This window comes from Schistocerca serialis, chromosome 1, assembly GCF_023864345.2.
Source record: "Schistocerca serialis cubense isolate TAMUIC-IGC-003099 chromosome 1, iqSchSeri2.2, whole genome shotgun sequence".
NCBI lineage: Eukaryota > Metazoa > Arthropoda > Insecta > Orthoptera > Acrididae > Schistocerca > Schistocerca serialis.
Window position 1 is genome coordinate 288,246,821 of NC_064638.1, and position 17,897 is coordinate 288,264,717.

At 42.7% G+C, this 17,897-nt stretch overlaps 1 protein-coding gene across 1 annotated transcript in view; it reads right to left on the reverse strand.

Annotated features, from left to right (window-relative positions):
- The window catches only part of LOC126468380 (probable Rho GTPase-activating protein CG5521), a 276,527-nt gene that overhangs the window by 62,635 nt on the left and 195,995 nt on the right, over positions 1-17,897 (reverse strand). Inside the window, exon 30 of the mRNA XM_050096545.1 lies at positions 81-294. Within this exon, the coding sequence (XP_049952502.1) occupies positions 81-294 (214 nt within the window). The remainder of the gene's footprint in view (positions 1-80; positions 295-17,897) is intronic.

The following is a 17,897-nucleotide window of genomic DNA, read 5'->3' on the forward strand; positions in this document are numbered from 1 at the left end:
AAATAAAAATAAGCTAAAGAACATGCACACAAACAACATTTTCAGTTTACAACTATACGAAAATTATCTACTTCTCTTACCTTGCTCCACTATACTAAAATCTGCAGTCCTCTCATAATCTGGAGAGCAGTACAAGATTGACGCATCCCAGCTGGCCTTACCAGCAAGATCGCGTAAAATGACGCGCACCTGGGAGAGAGCAGTACGGAGGCCAGCCGTCACTCCCCCACCAGGGACATCTAGAGTAGGAAGCTCGACCAGCGAGACTAGCAAACGGCTACTTAACACAAACAACTGAAAAACAACAATATTAACGATTGTAAGTAACAGAATTTTTGTTGGACAGTGTAGATTTTAAAAAAGTGAACAGTATGAATTAATCAATAAAATATTTTACCAATTAATCAATAAAATATTTTACCTACATGGTTGTAGGATGCCATGCAGCTAAAATAACAGGGCAAATCTAGTTATCTGCCACTTAGATATCTCACTGGTTACTTACTACATCTAAGAAATGTTGAAAATTCACAACCATATTAACTAATAGTGTAAGAGAGCTAGTCTGAACCAATATGAACAGCACACTTTCAAATAAAAGATGCTCTCATCCCAAGTGGTTGTCAAAGTTGTATGCTTTTTAATATTCCAGAAAATAATAAAATCTGAAAATATTTTTTCTGATACAGGGTTTCAAGATTAACACTTCTAGACAAAACAAAAATCAGCTAATGCCAATCAGGTAACAGGAGAAACCACAGAAGTCATATGAAACACCAAAAAGTACCAACCAACTGTACAGAAGGTTATCATTCACTTTCAGTTGGATGGTGTTAGTGCGAGGAGCACAGACGTCCTAATGTTAAAGTGTCGATGTGCAAGTATATTTCATACAACAATATTTTAAAATTCTTTACTGTTCTTTAAATATATACTGTTATATTAATATGGCAAACTACAGTGTTTTTTGAACTGGATATGGATTGGAACAGAATTCCGATCCTGATGGAAATACGTATGATGTATGAAGGACATTGCAGAGTACAAACAATGCTGCAAAGGAAAAACACAGGCACTGCAATATAGTGTTCCATGCCAAGACACGGCTGTGACAATAATTACATGTCTCTTCCTGTGTGGGAATAACAGCAATTGTGAGAGGAAAGGGTGTTGCATCAGTCCTGGAGGCCAGCTTAGATGGCCGAGGTGGTTAAGGTGACGGCTCGTGTACAGTAGGAAATCTGAGTTCAAATCCAGGTTCAACAAAAATTTTCATTGTCATTGTATAGCTGGAGTCTCATCATATTCACAATTGTGAATACATTTCTTGTATATAAATTTTATTAGCCTAAGAAGTGTTCTGAATGTTGTTTCAAATTAATAACACCAGAAAGCCTCAAAAAATGACGTTTAACAATGCCGAAGGAAGGAAATAAACTTTTTAGTGAAATGGATATTTTCCTCACACTACTTATTTTCAACTGACATTGTACTATTTTCCCCAATTACAAATAATTTTTTAAAAATTATTACAAGAGTGTAGATTTTGTCATTTTTGGCTTATGTGTGAATTCTGTATTAGAAAATGAATATCTTTCATCTGGAGAAACCAGTTAAATGCAGTTCTCACTAAGAGAAGTTAAACAGATGTGGCAGAAATCTGTTATGTGCATAGCTGAATATTTTATACAGCAAAAATCGTTTAGGTGTACTTAAATGATTTTTCCTGCACTTCGTTGATAGGCTTGTTGAAATTATTTAAACAACAATTCATCACGTGCACGTAATGGATTTCAGTAGAAAATGGTATGCAATGTAATAGAGACAAATTTTATAAGTAGATTGTGGTATGCGTATGTTTATTAGCTTCAGCTATCATAAAAGTGATTTAAAGTTAGTCTATAGCAATATTACACTACATAAACAGTGGGACATAAATTTTATTGCACCTTACTTGAAAGATATCAAAGACAAATTTTGTTGGGAAAATGATAGTTGCTACTCACCACATAGCAGAGATGCTGAGTCGCAGGATAGACACAAAAAATTCACAAAATAACCTCTCTCTCTCTCTCTCTCTCTCTCTCTCTCTCTCTCTGTGTGTGTGTTTGTGTGTTTGTGTTTATCATCTATTTTTGACAAAGGCTTTGTTGGGTGAAAGCTTATTGTATGACAGTCTTTTCGTTGTGCCTATGAGCTATTCAGCACCTCTGCTATATATCTTTTCATAATATTGTTACAGTCTATGCTGGATTTTCCACTGTAAAGGTACATTTTGTTAGCAGATGGTGGTAAATCTGTGTTTAGTATTATTCTCAACAGCCCGCATCAATGCTGGTGATTCACTGCTGGCCTCTAATAATAACACATTACCTCAACAATGTGACATCAGTATTACTGTTGCTTATTTGCAGTTGATGTGCATGAATATCTAAACACCTACTCAAGCAAAAGCTGCTGAGAGTTCAGTGAGTGCAGGGGCCTTGTGCCAGTTGCCTACAGTCAGTGTAATTCTAAAAATGTTTTCAAGAATTGCTCTGCTTGTGCCATTGACCAAGAAAGGGCTATCTAAAGAAGATAAAAAGAGCAGGTAAGCAACAAAATTTTACTCTACACATGAACTTAATTCTTACGATACTCTGAAATTTTAAAACACAGGAAGTAATTTTATTTCATATCTTTATTTTAAGGAATAGAATTTAAATCTCTAAGTGCATCTACTGGAAGCAAAGCAGATGACAGAAGCAGAGTGTACAATGGAATCTCCAAACAGACAAATGCCACAAGATAAACCAATGCAGAAACTGTATCAGGTAAGCCCTGGGGGAAGTACTTTTAGTGCAATGGTCAATCATTGTGCTAAAGACAATGGTCTTGACTCTGATTGTTCTGTCAAGGATCCTGACTATGAACCACGTTCTGGTGATAGAGAGAGTACAGACCTCACAATTAAAGAAAAAAGTACTGTAAAACAGAACAACGGTGGTAAACAATCAAAATGGGATAAAAGCGATCCCAAAGATGGAATAAGAATAGAATTAAAAAGTATAAAACTGAATCTTTAACCAAAGCTAGTTAACTGCAAAAAATTTAGATACAACTACAACAAACATTTCTCAGATGAAATGAGGTACTCCTTTTCTAGAAGCTTCTGGGACTGTGATTATACAAGACAGAAAGATTTTAGTCTTGGTTACACAGTGAGTCTTAACTCCAGCAGAAAGACGAAATACTGAGTCACCACTGAAGTAAGATAAGGATTCTAAGATTTACTACTTAAATAAAGACAATGACAAAGTCAGCATATGTAAGAACTTCTTAATTAAAACTTTATGTATTTTAGCTGATGTAACTGATACTGTATGGAAACGGAAAGATGAAAGTGGACTTTTCATAGGAAGCGACGAGAGAGGCAAAAGATTTGTACATAATAAAACTAAACCGGATGATATACAGATAGTTATAAAACATATAGGAAAGTTTTCTGCAGTGGAGTCCCACTACTCAAGGGAAACCACAAAACGATTATTCTTAAACCCCAAAATACGTAGATCTAAAAGGTACAGTCTGTGCAAGGAAGAATGTAAAGATTTCAAATCAGCTTGGTCATGGGACACTTACCAGATGGGATGAGAAGGAAACACTCATCCTGTCTGGTAAGTCTCCGCTGACCTGGGGTTCTGGGTGACTTTTCCGTACCCTATCCCTTTTCCTAAACCTCTCCAGTTCCTTTCCCTTCAACCCTTCTGCCGGAAGGAGGAGCTACTGGCTCCAAAAGCTTGCATAGGTAAAACCTTTTTTATGTGTGTGTTGTCCTGCTGCCACTTGGCGTGTAGTTTTTTTTTTTCTATCCAACCACATTATATTGTCAAAAACTGATTAATTTCGTTGTTATAGCATCAGTTGTTTTCTTTGTGTCAACTTACTACTGTTTTATAACTACAACCATATAAATTCAGCATCTAAGAGAGTTACTATGGATCACAGAAATGCACTGACCATGTTATGACAAAAGATAAAAAAGGGGAAAGTAAAAATAACCACCTCAAAAAACTGCATATCTGACCACGAGGTCCTTACTATGAGAACTGATGTAGAAAATGTACTTAACAAAAAGTGATACGTTTATACATAAAAAAAATTAATTATGGTAAAGTTCAGAAGGGATTAGAGAATGAAATGGGACTCAATATACAACACAGCTAATTTAACTGATAAACGGGACAATTTCTATGCACAAGCTATTCAATAAAACTTTAAACGAACCATGCCCTTCATTAAAAGAACTAACTAAAGCTATAAATCATGAAACTGAGTATTTCCCTTCTGAAATCATTGAAATGAGAGATAACATGAAAGATTGTCGCATATTCTTTATAACAATAGAGACTTAATTAAAATATTTTTTAACAGAACACAAGCTCTTCAGAAACATGTACAGAGATTCCTTGACTAATCTTAAAGCTGAGAAATACAACTGTCAAGTCCAGCTGTGTTAGTAAAACAGTCTGGAGAATAATGCGTAAAGAGTGTGGGAGACAGCAGTATCATGAACACACCAGAATAAGGTTAAAAGACAATGATGAAATAATAAATGACCCAAAAGAAGTGTAAGAAAAAGATCAGTACAATTGATACAAATGAAATGTACGACTGGCCACCCAGTTTTAATGAGCAGCAGCAACTCTTAAACGTGAAATTTTAAACAATAATGGAAATTTATGGACAGAAAAATAGGTAAAATATGGGAAATGCCCACCTTACAAGAAAAAGGGCAAGTGTTCGAAAGGTAGTGTTAACTGTTTTCTATTACATGTTTCTGTGTGCCACCCAATCCTCTATAGGTGTTTGTCCTACCTTTAATTTACGTAAATCTTAAACAAGCTGTATAAAGGAGAAAAGCAACAGGCACTTTCCTTGATATGAGTAAAGCATTTGATACTGTGAAACATATCATTTTCGAATGCAAGAACCAGTTTACTGTTAGAAACATTTTTGCATTTAATGTCATATAATTTTACTAAAATTTTCACATTTAAAGCCATATAATTTAACTAAATTAGAAAAATGTGGGCTGAGAGGAGTAGCCTTACAACTGCTCAGCTTCTACTTGAAAAGACAGGAAACCATGCCTTAAAGTAACTTACAAAAAGAATGAATAGCTTCTAACAACTAAATTAACCCACAGGGTACTTTAAAGTGGTTTGCCTAAAGTAAGTATATTGCGATATTTTCTGTTCCTTGTGTATGTTAGTGATTCAATGGAATCCCAAACCTGAAAGCTGTAAGTTATGTGGATGACACATCCTTTACCTTCTAGAACAATGATAAGCAAATCGCTGCCTTCAGCAGTAAAATCATTTACTGCAAATAAGGTACTTTAAATACAGGAACAACAGTGGAATGCAATGACTACTTTGCTGTAATCTAACTACAAATGTTATTCCATTTACACTTCCATTGGCACTTAGCTACATAAATATGAATTTCTGAATATTATTGTGGACGAACATCTCTCATGCAAAGAATATAAGTAGTATATTCATCATAGTTCTGGACCAAAGAGCATTTTCAAGTAAAAATTATAGGTTGCAAACCTACATTTCTAATTTCGCTGTTTTTCTCAACCAGAAAAATCTCATTTGCCAATATTGACGAAAAAGAAAATCTTATTTTCTCATTTAAAAATTTTCAAATCTAATAAATTTTTTTCTTTATAAATAATAACCCAAAAATCTCATTTGCCTAAAAAATACACACACACACACACACACACACACACACACACACACACACACAAAGATGATGTGACTTACCAAACGAAGCGCTGGCAGATCGATAGACACACAAACTAACACAAACAAACACACAAAATTCAAGCTTTCGCAACAAACGGTTGCCTCATCAGGAAAGAGGGAAGGAGAGGGAAAGACGAAAGGATGTGGGTTTTAAGGGAGAAGGTAAGGAGTCATTCCAATCCCGGGAGCGGAAAGACTTACCTTAGGGGGGAAAAAAGGACGGGTATACACTCGCACACACACACATATCCATCCACACATATACAGACACAAGCAGACATATTTAAAGACAAAGAGTTTGGGCAGAGATGTCAGTCGAGGCAGAAGTGCAGAGGCAAAGATGTTGTTGAATGACAGGTGAGGTATGAGTGGCGGCAACTGGAAATTAGCGGAGATTGAGGCCTGGTGGATAACGGGAAGAGAAGATATATTGAAGAGCAAGTTCCCATCTCTGGAGTTCGGATAGGTTGGTGTTAGTGGGAAGCATCCAGATAACCCGGACGGTGTAACACTGTGCCAAGATGTGCTGGCCGTTCACCAAAGCATGTTTAGCCACAGGGTGATCCTCATTACCAACAAACACTGTCTGCCTGTGTCCATTCATGCGAATGGACAGTTTGTTGCTGGTCATTCCCACATAGAATGCGTCACAGTGTAGGCAGGTCAGTTGGTAAATCACGTGGGTGCTTTCACACGTGGCTCTGCCTTTGATCGTGTACACCTTCTGGGTTACAGGACTGGAGTAGGTGGTGGTGGGAGGGTGCATGGGACAGGTTTTACACCGGGGGCGGTTACAAGGGTAGGAGCCAGAGGGTAGGGAAGGTAGTTTGGGGATTTCATAGGGATGAACTAAGAGGTTACGGAGGTTAGGTGGACGGCGGAAAGACACTCTTGATGGAGTGGGGAGGATTTCATGAAGGATGGATCTCATTTCAGGGCAGGATTTGAGGAAGTCGTATCCCTGCTGGGGAGCCACATTCAGAGTCTGATCCAGTCCCGGAAAGTATCCTGTCACAAGTGGGGCACTTTTGTGTTTCTTCTGTGGGAGGTTCTGGGTTTGAGAGGATGAGGAAGTGGCTCTGGTCCGGGACTGGATCAGACTCTGAATGTGGCTCTCCAGCAGGGATATATATGGAGGAGGAAACAATTCAGTCATTAGTAGTCAGGGTCACACATCCAAAGTGGTCCAAAATTTCTTGAAGGGATGGATAGGAGAGGCTATGCAGCTTTCTTGGATATTTTTAGAATGTTATCATTACAGAGGAGCTTATGGCAAAACAAAAATACTGCACTGGAACTCTGTGAAGTAACAGGAAGGGCAAAGTAGCCTAAGTAGTATTCCAAAATTTTTGAAAAGTGGAATCAATAACTGCTACACTAAGGAAGGTGTATGTCATGGTAAGTGGACAGAAAAAGTGTGAGGTCATTACAATTCCTAGTGATTATGGGGATGATTAATTTGAAAGTCACAATGTGCTGAGGAAAAAATTAAGCTACAGTTGATTGACGAATACAATATATTTATGAAGAGCATTGACAGAGAAGATCAGATGTTGGCCTATTATCACCAAACTTACAAAAGGCTTTGTTCTATAAGAAACTTTGAACACCTTTATTCCGTATGATGCTTTATAGGTCATATTTTTGGTACAATAAGCGTAACACACACATCAAGAAAAGTTTTGCATCACTTCGGTTCCGGGAATTCCAGAACCTGTACAGAAAATTGGAACAGAGATCAACATAAACATCATTTCCGCCGCCCTTTTTTATTGCTCATGAAAACCGCAGAGTGTATGTGGTACCACCATACAGTGAGACCTTCAGAGATGATGGTACAGATTGCTGTACATATCTGTACCTCTAATACACAGTAGCACGTCCTCTTGCATTGATGCATGCTTGTATTCGCCGTGGAATAATGTCCACAAATTCATCATGGCACTGTTGCTCCAGATTGTCCCACTCCTCAATGGCGATTCGGAGTACATCCCTCAAAGTTCTAAAGGTTCAAATGGCTCTGAGCACTATGGGACTTAACATCTGAGGTCATCAGTCCTCCCATCATGGCATACTATCCACAAGTTCATCAAGGCACTGTTGGTCCACATTGTCCCACTCCTCAATGCCGATTTGGCGTCGATCTCTCAGAGTGGTTGGTGGGTCATGTCATCCATAAATAGCTCTTTTCAATCCATCCCAGGAATGTTCAATAGGGTTCATGTCTGGAGAACATGCTGGCCACTCTAGTTGAGCGACGTTGTTATCCTGAAGGAAGTCATTCACAAGATGTGCACGATGGGGGTGCAAATTGTTGTCCATGAAGATGAATTCCTCGCCAATATGCTGCTGATATAGTTGCACTATTGGTCGGAGGATGGTATTCACATATCATACAACCGTTAAAGCACCTTCTATGACCACCAGCAGCATACACTGGCCCCACATAATGCCACCCCAAAACATGAGGGAACCTCCACTTTGCTGCACTCATTGGACAGAGTGTCAAAAGCGTTCAGCCTGACCGGGTTGCCTCCAAACACATCTCCGACGATTGTCTGGTTGAAGGCATATGCAACACTCATCATGTTGTTGGGCCCATCTGTACCGTGCTGCAGGGTGTCGTGGTTGCAAAGATGAGCCTCGCCATGGATGTTGGGAGTGAAGTTGCGCATCATGCAGCTTATTGCATACAGTTTGAGTCTTAACACAACATCCTGTGGCTGCACGAAAAGCATTATTCAACATGGTGGCATTGCTGTCAGGGTTCCTCTCAGCCATAATCCATAGGTAGTGTCATCCACTGGAGTAGTACCCCTGGGGCGGCCTGAGCGAGGCATGTTATCGCCAGTTCCTGTCTCTCTGTATCTCCTCCATGTCTGAACAACATCGCTTTGGTTCACTCCGAGACACCTGGACACTTCCCTTGTTGAGAGCCCTTCCTGGCACAAATAAACAAAGCAGACGCGATTGAACCGCGGTACTGACCATCTAGGCATGGTTGAACTACAGACAACATGAGCCGTGCACCTTCATCTACATCTACATCTACATTGATACTCCGCAAGCCACCCAACGGTGTGTGGCGGAGGGCACTTTACGTGCCACTGTCATTACCTCCCTTTCCTGTTCCAGTCGCGTATGGTTCGCGGGAAGAACGACTGTCTGAAAGCCTCCGTGCGCGCTCTAATCTCTCTAATTTTACATTCGTGATCTCCTCGGGAGGTATAAGTAGAGGGAAGCAATATATTCGATACCTCATCCAGAAACGCACCCTCTCGAAACCTGGCGAGCAAGCTACACCGCGATGCAGAGCGCCTCTCTTGCAGAGTCTGCCACTTGAGTTTATTAAACATCTCCGTATCGCTATCACGGTTACCAAATAACCCGGTGACGAAACGCGCCGCTCTTCTTTGGATCTTCTCTATCTCCTCCTCCTCTCCTTGTAGGGCTTCCAGAATTTCTGCGTGAATTATAGAACTACCTGCACTTCGTCCATCTTGAACACACAATATTTTAAATAGAAATGTGAGAGAGACAAATCCGACCTACTACGCATTGCATGTTTGTTCGTGCAGGTCTAAAAACAGTCACAAGCAAAATGTGAATGCGGTGGCCAAACGGCGACCGACAAGTACCTGCTCTATGATCCATAGTTTCAGTGTATCTGTAGAGAAGAACAAGGAGTTTTTATGTATTATTCTGTGCTTTTAGTGACAGAGATGATTGTTAAGGACAAATGAAGAAATGAGGTTAGACTTTCAAGTAATTCATGTGCTGGACCTGCTAGAAGCAAGACATGTTCATAAATTATGTGGTTGTTAAACCAACGCTATTGTAATGTGTTTAATTGAGTCTAATGTGAGACGAATCGGTTAACTTGCAAACATTCAAATATTTATGTGAGAAATGGTGAATTTTTTCTTTGTGGAAGTTGAAACATACCAAGACTACTAAAAGTATTCTGCCAGTATCCACTTATTTCATGAGGAGAGAGAGAGAGAGAGAGAGAGAGAGAGAGAGAGAGAGAGAGAGAGAGAGAGAGAGACTGATAAATTTCGTTAACCAGCAGTAATCTTTGGAGAAGAAGTTTTTGGAAATCGAAGTAGACGGCAATACAAAGAAGAAGCTTGGCAGTGCTTACCAAGTAAGTCAACTGATGTGAGAGAGGTGTGCATTTTGCAATCCTACTTCAGATTGATTCTTGTTGTTTAAAGCATTAGAACCTCCTTCCTGGTGGAAAGACTGGAACTGATCGGCTGTCGGACCCCCTTTGTCTAATAGGCGCTGCTCATGCATGATTGTTTACATCTTTGGGCGGGTTTAGTGATATCTTTGAATAGTCGAAGGGACTGTGTCTGTGATACAATACCCACAGTCAATGTCTATCTTCTGGAATTCTGGGAACTGGGTTGATGCAAAACTTTTTTTGTTTTGTGTAGAATGTACAAAATTAACGAGCATGAAATCTGTATATGAATATTTTCAAATCTGCTACCTGAACCACTGCATAGTGTCCAAAGTTTTAGATTTTATTTGACAGGGTACTTACCAAAGGACCCAAGCAACAAATGAAAAGTATATGGTGCAACTTTGCATCATTAAGAACAAAATTAGGAAGGATTACATTTTCAGTTGTCCCTGTCCTGGCTTGCCAAGATTGCATCCAACATTTTGCTTCCCAGAGTTCCATCAGTACCAGTAAATACCACTTTTAATGTTCAAATTTGCTATCATTTTAAGACTGTACTTGCAGCACCCTTGTCCTCAATGTATTCATCTTTTTAACAAGTTTTCTACTGCATATTTTTCTACATTGCATGAGAATCTTAATGCTGTACACTTATTTAACCTATGTATTGTGAACTATATATGTAAATGTTTCAATAAATTCTCTGTGTCAATGAGTTCTTATTTTGTAGCCACATCCTTTTCATATTCACGGTGGAGCATTATAAGAAGTATGTTAGTGAGGGCAAATAAGAATTACCTTGTTCCACAGCATTCTGCTTCATAATTAGGATGACAGAAGACAACTAGTAACACAAAGAGCAGCAGCTACTGATAATTCAACTCTCACATTTTCTGCGCGAACCTGGTTTTCAGCAAGTATTAGATGCATGATGCAATTTTTTGTAATGTTTTTACAGACCTCAGGTCATGTTGGTGTTTAGGTCTTATTATGACAACGTGTCAAAGAGATTTGAGTGAAAAAATGGTTAATGCTTCTGGAAGATAAGCTTCATGCATTCCAGGTGAATGTGCTAAGAATTATTCAGGTTATCAGTACCAGGAAAATTGTTGTGATATAATCAAATCAGAACAAAAAACAAAATTAGATATAAACCTCTTAAACAATATTAGCTTTGTGTTGACTTTCTGCCTTTTGAATTTATGTTTTAACAAAGAGAGGGGCTGGCCAGTACTTACCTCAGCTCAGTACAGCCGATAGATACACACAAAACACATAAAACAGAACCGAAAATTTACGTTCCTAGCTTTCGGAACAAGTGTTCCTTCATCGGGGAGGAGAGAGGGGAAAGAAAGGGAAGAAGGGAAAGGAGATTCAGTTACTCACAACCCAGGTTATGAAGCAACAGTGAAAGGAAAATAGGGAGGGTAGCAAGGATGGAGGCATGGTTGTCAGAGGGAAGCCAAAGATATTCTACTGTAAGTACTGTGCCAGCTTCAAACCAAAGAGGATGCATACAGAAGTAAAGAGGTATATAGTATAAAGATAAACACAACTATGTAGGATGAAAAGATGCGTGAATGGCTAAAGAGGAAAGGGAAAGAGGAGAAGACTGAAGAGTAAATGGGACTGAGGTTGTTTAACGTAGGTTCAGTCCAGGGGGATGGCGGGATGAAAGGATGTGTTGGAATGCAAGTTCCCATCTCCGCAGTTCAGAGGGACTGGTGTTGGGTGGGAGAAGCCAAATGGCACATACGGTGTAGCAGGTTCCTAGGTCCCTAGAATTATGCTGGAGGGCATGCTCCGCTACTGGGTATTGGGCATCTCCGAGGCAGACAGTTCGCCTGTGTCCGTTCATGCGCTCAGCCAGTTTAGTTGTTATCATGCCGATGTAAAAGGCTGTGCAGTGCAGGCATGTCAGTTGATAAATGACATGTGTAGTTTCACACGTGGCCCTGCCTTGAATTGTGTATGTTTTACCAGTAGCGGGGCTGGAGTAGGTGGTTGTGGGGGGATGCATGGGGCAGGTTTTGCAGCAGGGTCGGTTACAGGGGTAGGAACTGCTGGGTGGAGCAGGTAGTCTGGGAATATTGTAGGGTTTAACAAGGATGTTACAGAGGTTAGGGGGGCAACGAAAGGCAACTCTGGGTGGTGTGGGGAGAATTTTGTCAAGGGATGATCTCATTTCAGGGGTTGACTTGAGAAAGTCATATCCCTGGCGGAGTAATTTGTTGATGTTTTCGAGGCCAGGATAATATTGGGTGACAAGGGGGATGCTTCTGTGTGGTCTGGGGGTAGGAACATTGTTGTTGGATGGGGAGGAATGTATTGCTCGGGAAATCTGTTTGTGGACAAGGTCTGCGGGATAGTTGCGGGAGAGGAAAGCATTGGTCAGGTTATTGGTGTAATTGTTGAGGGATTCGTCACTGGAGCAGATACGTTTGCCACGAATACCTAGGCTGTAGGGAAGAAAGCGTTTGATGTGGAAAGGATGGTACTGTTGTTTGTTTGTGGGTTTGATATGGACAGAGGTGTGGATGTGAGCTTCAACAAGATGAAGGTCAACATCCAGGAAGGTAGTTGGGTTTTGGAGAAGGACCAGGTGAAATTCAGATTCGAAAAGGAATTGAGGTTATGGAGGAAATTAAGGAGTGTTTCTTCACCATGAGTCCAGACCACAAAGATGTCATCTATAAACATATACCAGGCCAGGGGAAGCAGCTGTTGGGTCTTCAAGAAAGCCTTCTCCATGCGGCCCATAAAGAGGTTGGCATAGGACGGAGCCATCCTGGTTCCAATGGCCGTTCCCCTGTTTTGTTTGTAGTTCTGGCCTTCAAAAGTGAAGTAATTATGGGTGAGGATGAAGTTGGTAAGTGTGATAAGGAACAAGGTTTTTGGAAGATCTTCGGGTGGGCGTTGGGAGAGGTAGTGCTCAAGGGCAGAGAGACCATGGGTATGTGGGATGTTTGTGTAAAGGGATGTAGCATCTATGGTGACAAGAAAGGTTTCAGGTGGGAGAGGAGTGGGAATGGATTTGAGGCGTTCTAGGAAGTGGTTTGTGTCTTTGATGTAGGATGGGAGTCTGCGGGTGATAGGTTGCAGGTGCTGGTCTACCAGAGCTGAGATACGTTCGGTAGGGGCTTTGAAGCCTGCTACAATGGGACGGCCAGGATGGTTCTCTTTGTGGATTTTGGGTAACAGGTAGAAGGTAGGGGTACGTGGCTCAGGTGGAGTGAGTAAGTCCATGGAAGCCATTGTGAGGCCTTGTGAGGGACCTTGGATTTTTAGGATTTTTTGCAGCTCGGTCTGGATGGAGGGAATGGGATCTTGGGTAACAGCTTTGTAGGTTGAGGTGTCGGAGAGTTGACGCAGTCCTTTTGCCACATACTCCACACGGTCAAGTACGACAGTTGTGGAGCCTTTATCCGCCAGGAGGATGACAATAGAGCGGTCTATTTTCAGCTCCTTAATGGCATGGGATTCAGCTGGGGTGATGTTGGGGGTTGTCGGGATGTTCTTCACGAAGGACTGGGAAGCAACACTGGATGTGAGGAATTCCTGAAATGTCTGCAAGGGATGGTTTTGGGGGAGGGGAGGAGGATCCCTTTGAGAAGGCAGTCGGAACTGTTCTAGACAGGGAGGAGGGAGGAGGGAGGATATTAGTGTTTAACGTCCCGTCGACAACGAGGTCATTAGAGACGGAGCGCAAGCTCGGGTGAGGGAAGAATGGGGAAGGAAATCGGCCGTGCCCTTTCAAAGGAACCATCCCGGCATTCGCCTGAAGAGATTTAGGGAAATCACGGAAAACCTAAATCAGGATGGCCGGAGACGGGATTGAACCGTCGTCCTCCCGAATGCGAGTCCAGTGTGCTAACCACTGCGCCACCTCGCTCGGTGTGTTCTAGACAGGGTTCAACACTGCGTCTAGTATTTGGGGGCTGGGTTTGGGTAGTGAAGTGATATTTCCAGTTGAGGTTCCGGGTGAATGAGAGGAGATCTTTAGCCAGGGCAGTGTGGTTGAATTTAGGCGTGGGGCTAAAGGTTAAGCCTTTTGATAGAACAGATGTCTCTGGAGGAGAGAGGGATCTGGATGAGAGGTTTAGGACTGAATTGGGACTGGTGATATGTGGCATTTGACTGTGGTTGTAGTTGAGATTTGGTCTGTGTGGGGTATGTGCTGGGATGGGGAGATTGAGTAGGGTGGCTAGGCTAGGTTTGTTGGCTATGAGGGGGGTTTGTTGAAGGCTCTGTTGTGGTTGGTGTTTGTGAGGGATAGGGAGAGGGATTCCACTTCTTAGGTGTTGCACTAGCACTGTGGATAGTTTTTTCAGGTGGTGTGTGGCATGGAACTCAAGTTTGCAGCTGGCTTCTAGGATGATGTTCCTGAGTGTGTTCTCCAAGCAAGGGTTTGAGAGGTGGAGGACTTTGAAGAGAGATAGGAGCTGTTGGGAGTGGTTGTTACATGAAGTAGTGTAGAGATTCAGGACAAGTTGGGTAAGGGCTAAGGATTGAAGGTTCTGGAAGTCCAGGAGAGACTGGTGGAAGGAGGAATTGCACCCGGAGATGGGAACTTTTAAGGTAAGCCCTTTAGGGGTAATTCCAAAGGTTAAGCAGGACCGGAGGAAAAGTATGTGGGAATGCAGTTTGGCTACGGTGAATGCATGTTTCCGGAATGAATGTAAATAATGTGGTATAGGATTAGGGTACATAGTGGGTAACTGGTGGGTAGGGAAATTAAATAACTAAAGTTGAAATAGTAATCATAAGAAGGAATAAAACGCGGAAGGAAGGACGAGAAGGAAAGAAATTGTGTTGGTAACGTTCAATACCAAAGGAAGACCACTAAATAAGAAAAATACGGAAAAAGTTGACCAGACCAAGCAAGTATGTCCAAATCAGGGGAAAAGAACACACATTGCTTAAAAACAGAGATAGCGAATGGTGAAAAAAAGATCGCACGTGCCGCAAAAAAGTTTGCGCGTGCCGCAAAAAAGATTGCGGGTGGCGCAGAAATGTCCCAAAAAATTTTCTTGTGGCAGAGAGAGATAGCCAATGGCACAAAAATATTGGCAGCAACAAGAAATCGACGGAAATGGATGATACAGGTAGGTGTGGAAGAGATTGTTGGCAGTGATTGTCGGCTGGAAAACAGCGGATAACGAATGTTAAAACTATGGAATGTTGAATAAATAAATCAATAACTATAAAAGAGAACAGGACTATAAACGGAACAAGATAATAGGAGGAAGATGAAACTAGCACAGTTGGTGACGAAAATATTTATTTATATAAATACACTCCTGGAAATGGAAAAAAGAACACATTGACACCGGTGTGTCAGACCCACCATACTTGCTCCGGACACTGCGAGAGGGCTGTACAATCAATGATCACACGCACGGCACAGCAGACACACCAGGAACCGCGGTGTTGGCCATCGAATGGCGCTAGCTGCGCAGCATTTGTGCACCGCCGCCGTCAGTGTCAGCCAGTTTGCCGTGGCATACGGAGCTCCATCGCAGTCTTTAACACTGGTAGCATGCCGCGACAGCGTGGACGTGAACCGTATGTGCTGTTGACGGACTTTGAGCGAGGGCGTATAGTGGGCATGCGGGAGGCCGGGTGGACGTACCGCCGAATTGCTCAACACGGGGGCATGAGGTCTCCACAGTACATCGATGTTGTCGCCAGTGGTCGGCGGAAGGTGCACGTGCCCGTCGACCTGGGACCGGACCGCAGCGACGCACGGATGCCCGCCAAGACCGTAGGATCCTACGCAGTGCCGTAGGGGACCGCACCGCCACTTCCCAGCAAATTAGGGACACTGTTGCTCCTGGGGTATCGGCGAGGACCAATCGCAACCGTCTCCATGAAGCTGGGCTACGGTCCCGCACACCGTTAGGCCGTCTTCCGCTCACGCCCCAACATCGTGCAGCCCGCCTCCAGTGGTGTCGCGACAGGCGTGAATGGAGGGACGAATGGAGACGTGTCGTCTTCAGCGATGAGAGTCGCTTCTGCCTTGGTGCCAATGATGGTCGTATGCGTGTTTGGCGCCGTGCAGGTGAGCGCCACAATCAGGACTGCATACGACCGAGGCACACAGGGCCAACACCCGGCATCACGATGTGGGGAGCGATCTCCTACACTGGCCGTACACCACTGTTGATCGTCGAGGGGACACTGAGTAGTGCACGGTACATCCAAACCGTCATTGAACCCATCGTTCTACCATTCCTAGACCGGCAAGGGAACGTGCTGTTCCAACAGGACAATGCACGTCCGCATGTATCCCGTGCCACCCAACATGCTCTAGAAGGTGTAAGTCAACTACCGTGGCCAGCAAGATCTCCGGATCTGTCCCCCATTGAGCAGGTTTGGGACTGGATGAAGCGTCGTCTCACGTGGTCTGCACGTCCAGCACGAACGCTGGTCCAACTGAGGCGCCACGTGGAAATGGCATGGCAAGCCGTTCCACAGGACTACATCCAGCATCTCTACGATCGTCTCCATGGGAGAATAGCAGCCTGCATTGCTGCGAAAGGTGGATATACACTGTACTAGTGCCGACATTGTGCATGCTCTGTTGCCTGTGTATGTGCCTGTGGTTCTGTCAGTGTGATCATGTGATGTATCTGACCCCAGGAATGTGTCAATAAAGTTTCCCCTTCCTGGGACAATGAATTCACGGTGTTCTTATTTCAATTTCCAGGAGTGTATAAAACACTGAAGAAGAGAAAGTGTTAAGATGACAGACGTAAGTGATAGCTAACAAAAGGGACAAAACAATGAATGATGTGGACCATATAGGTGATCTAAATGATTAATGGAAAATCTCATATGAGATGTGAAACAAATACTCACAAAGAGATAGAGGGGCTGGCCAGTACTTACCTCAGCTCAGTACAGCCGATAGATACACATAAAACACATAAAACAGAACCGAAAATTTACGTTCCTAGCTTTCGGAACAAATGTTCCTTCATCGGGGAGGAGAGAGGGGAAAGAAAGGGAAGAAGGGAAAGGAGATTCAGTTACTCACAACCCAGGTTATGAAGCAACAATGAAAGGAAAATAGGGAGGGTAGCAAGGATGGAGGCATGGTTGTCAGAGGGAAGCCAAAGATATTCTACTGTAAGTACTGTGCCAGCTTCAAACCAAAGAGGATGCATACAGAAGTAAAGAGGTATATAGTATAAAGATAAATACAACTATGTAGGATGAAAAGATGCGTGAATGGCTAAAGAGGAAAGGGAAAGAGGAGAAGACTGAAGAGTAAATGGGATTGAGGTTGTTTAACGTAGGTTCAGTCCAGGGGGATGGCGGGATGAAAGGATGTGTTGGAGTGCAAGTTCCCATCTCCGCAGTTCAGAGGGACTGGTGTTGGGTGGGAGAAGCCAAATGGCACATACGGTGTAGCAGGTTCCTAGGTCCCTAGAATTATGCTGGAGGGCATGCTCCGCTACTGGGTATTGGGCATGTCCGAGGCAGACAGTTCGTCTGTGTCCGTTCATGCACTCAGCCAGTTTAGTTGTTGTCATGCCGATGTAAAAGGCTGTGCAGTGCAGGTATGTCAGTCGATAAATGACATGTGTAGTTCCACATGAAGCCCTGCCTTGAATTGTGTATGTTTTAACAGTAGCGGGGCTGGAGTAGGTGGTTGTGTGGGGATGCATGGGGCAGGTTTTGCAGCGGGGTCGGTTACAGGGGTAGGAACCGCTGGGTGGAGAAGGTAGTCTGGGAATATTGTAGGGTTTAACGAGGATGTTACAGAGGTTAGGGGGGCGACGAAAGGCAACTCTGGGTGGTGTGGGCAGAATTTTGTCAAGGGATGATCTCATTTCAAGGGTTGACTTGAGAAAATCATATCCCTGGCGGAGTAATTTGTTGATGTTTTCGAGGCCAGGATA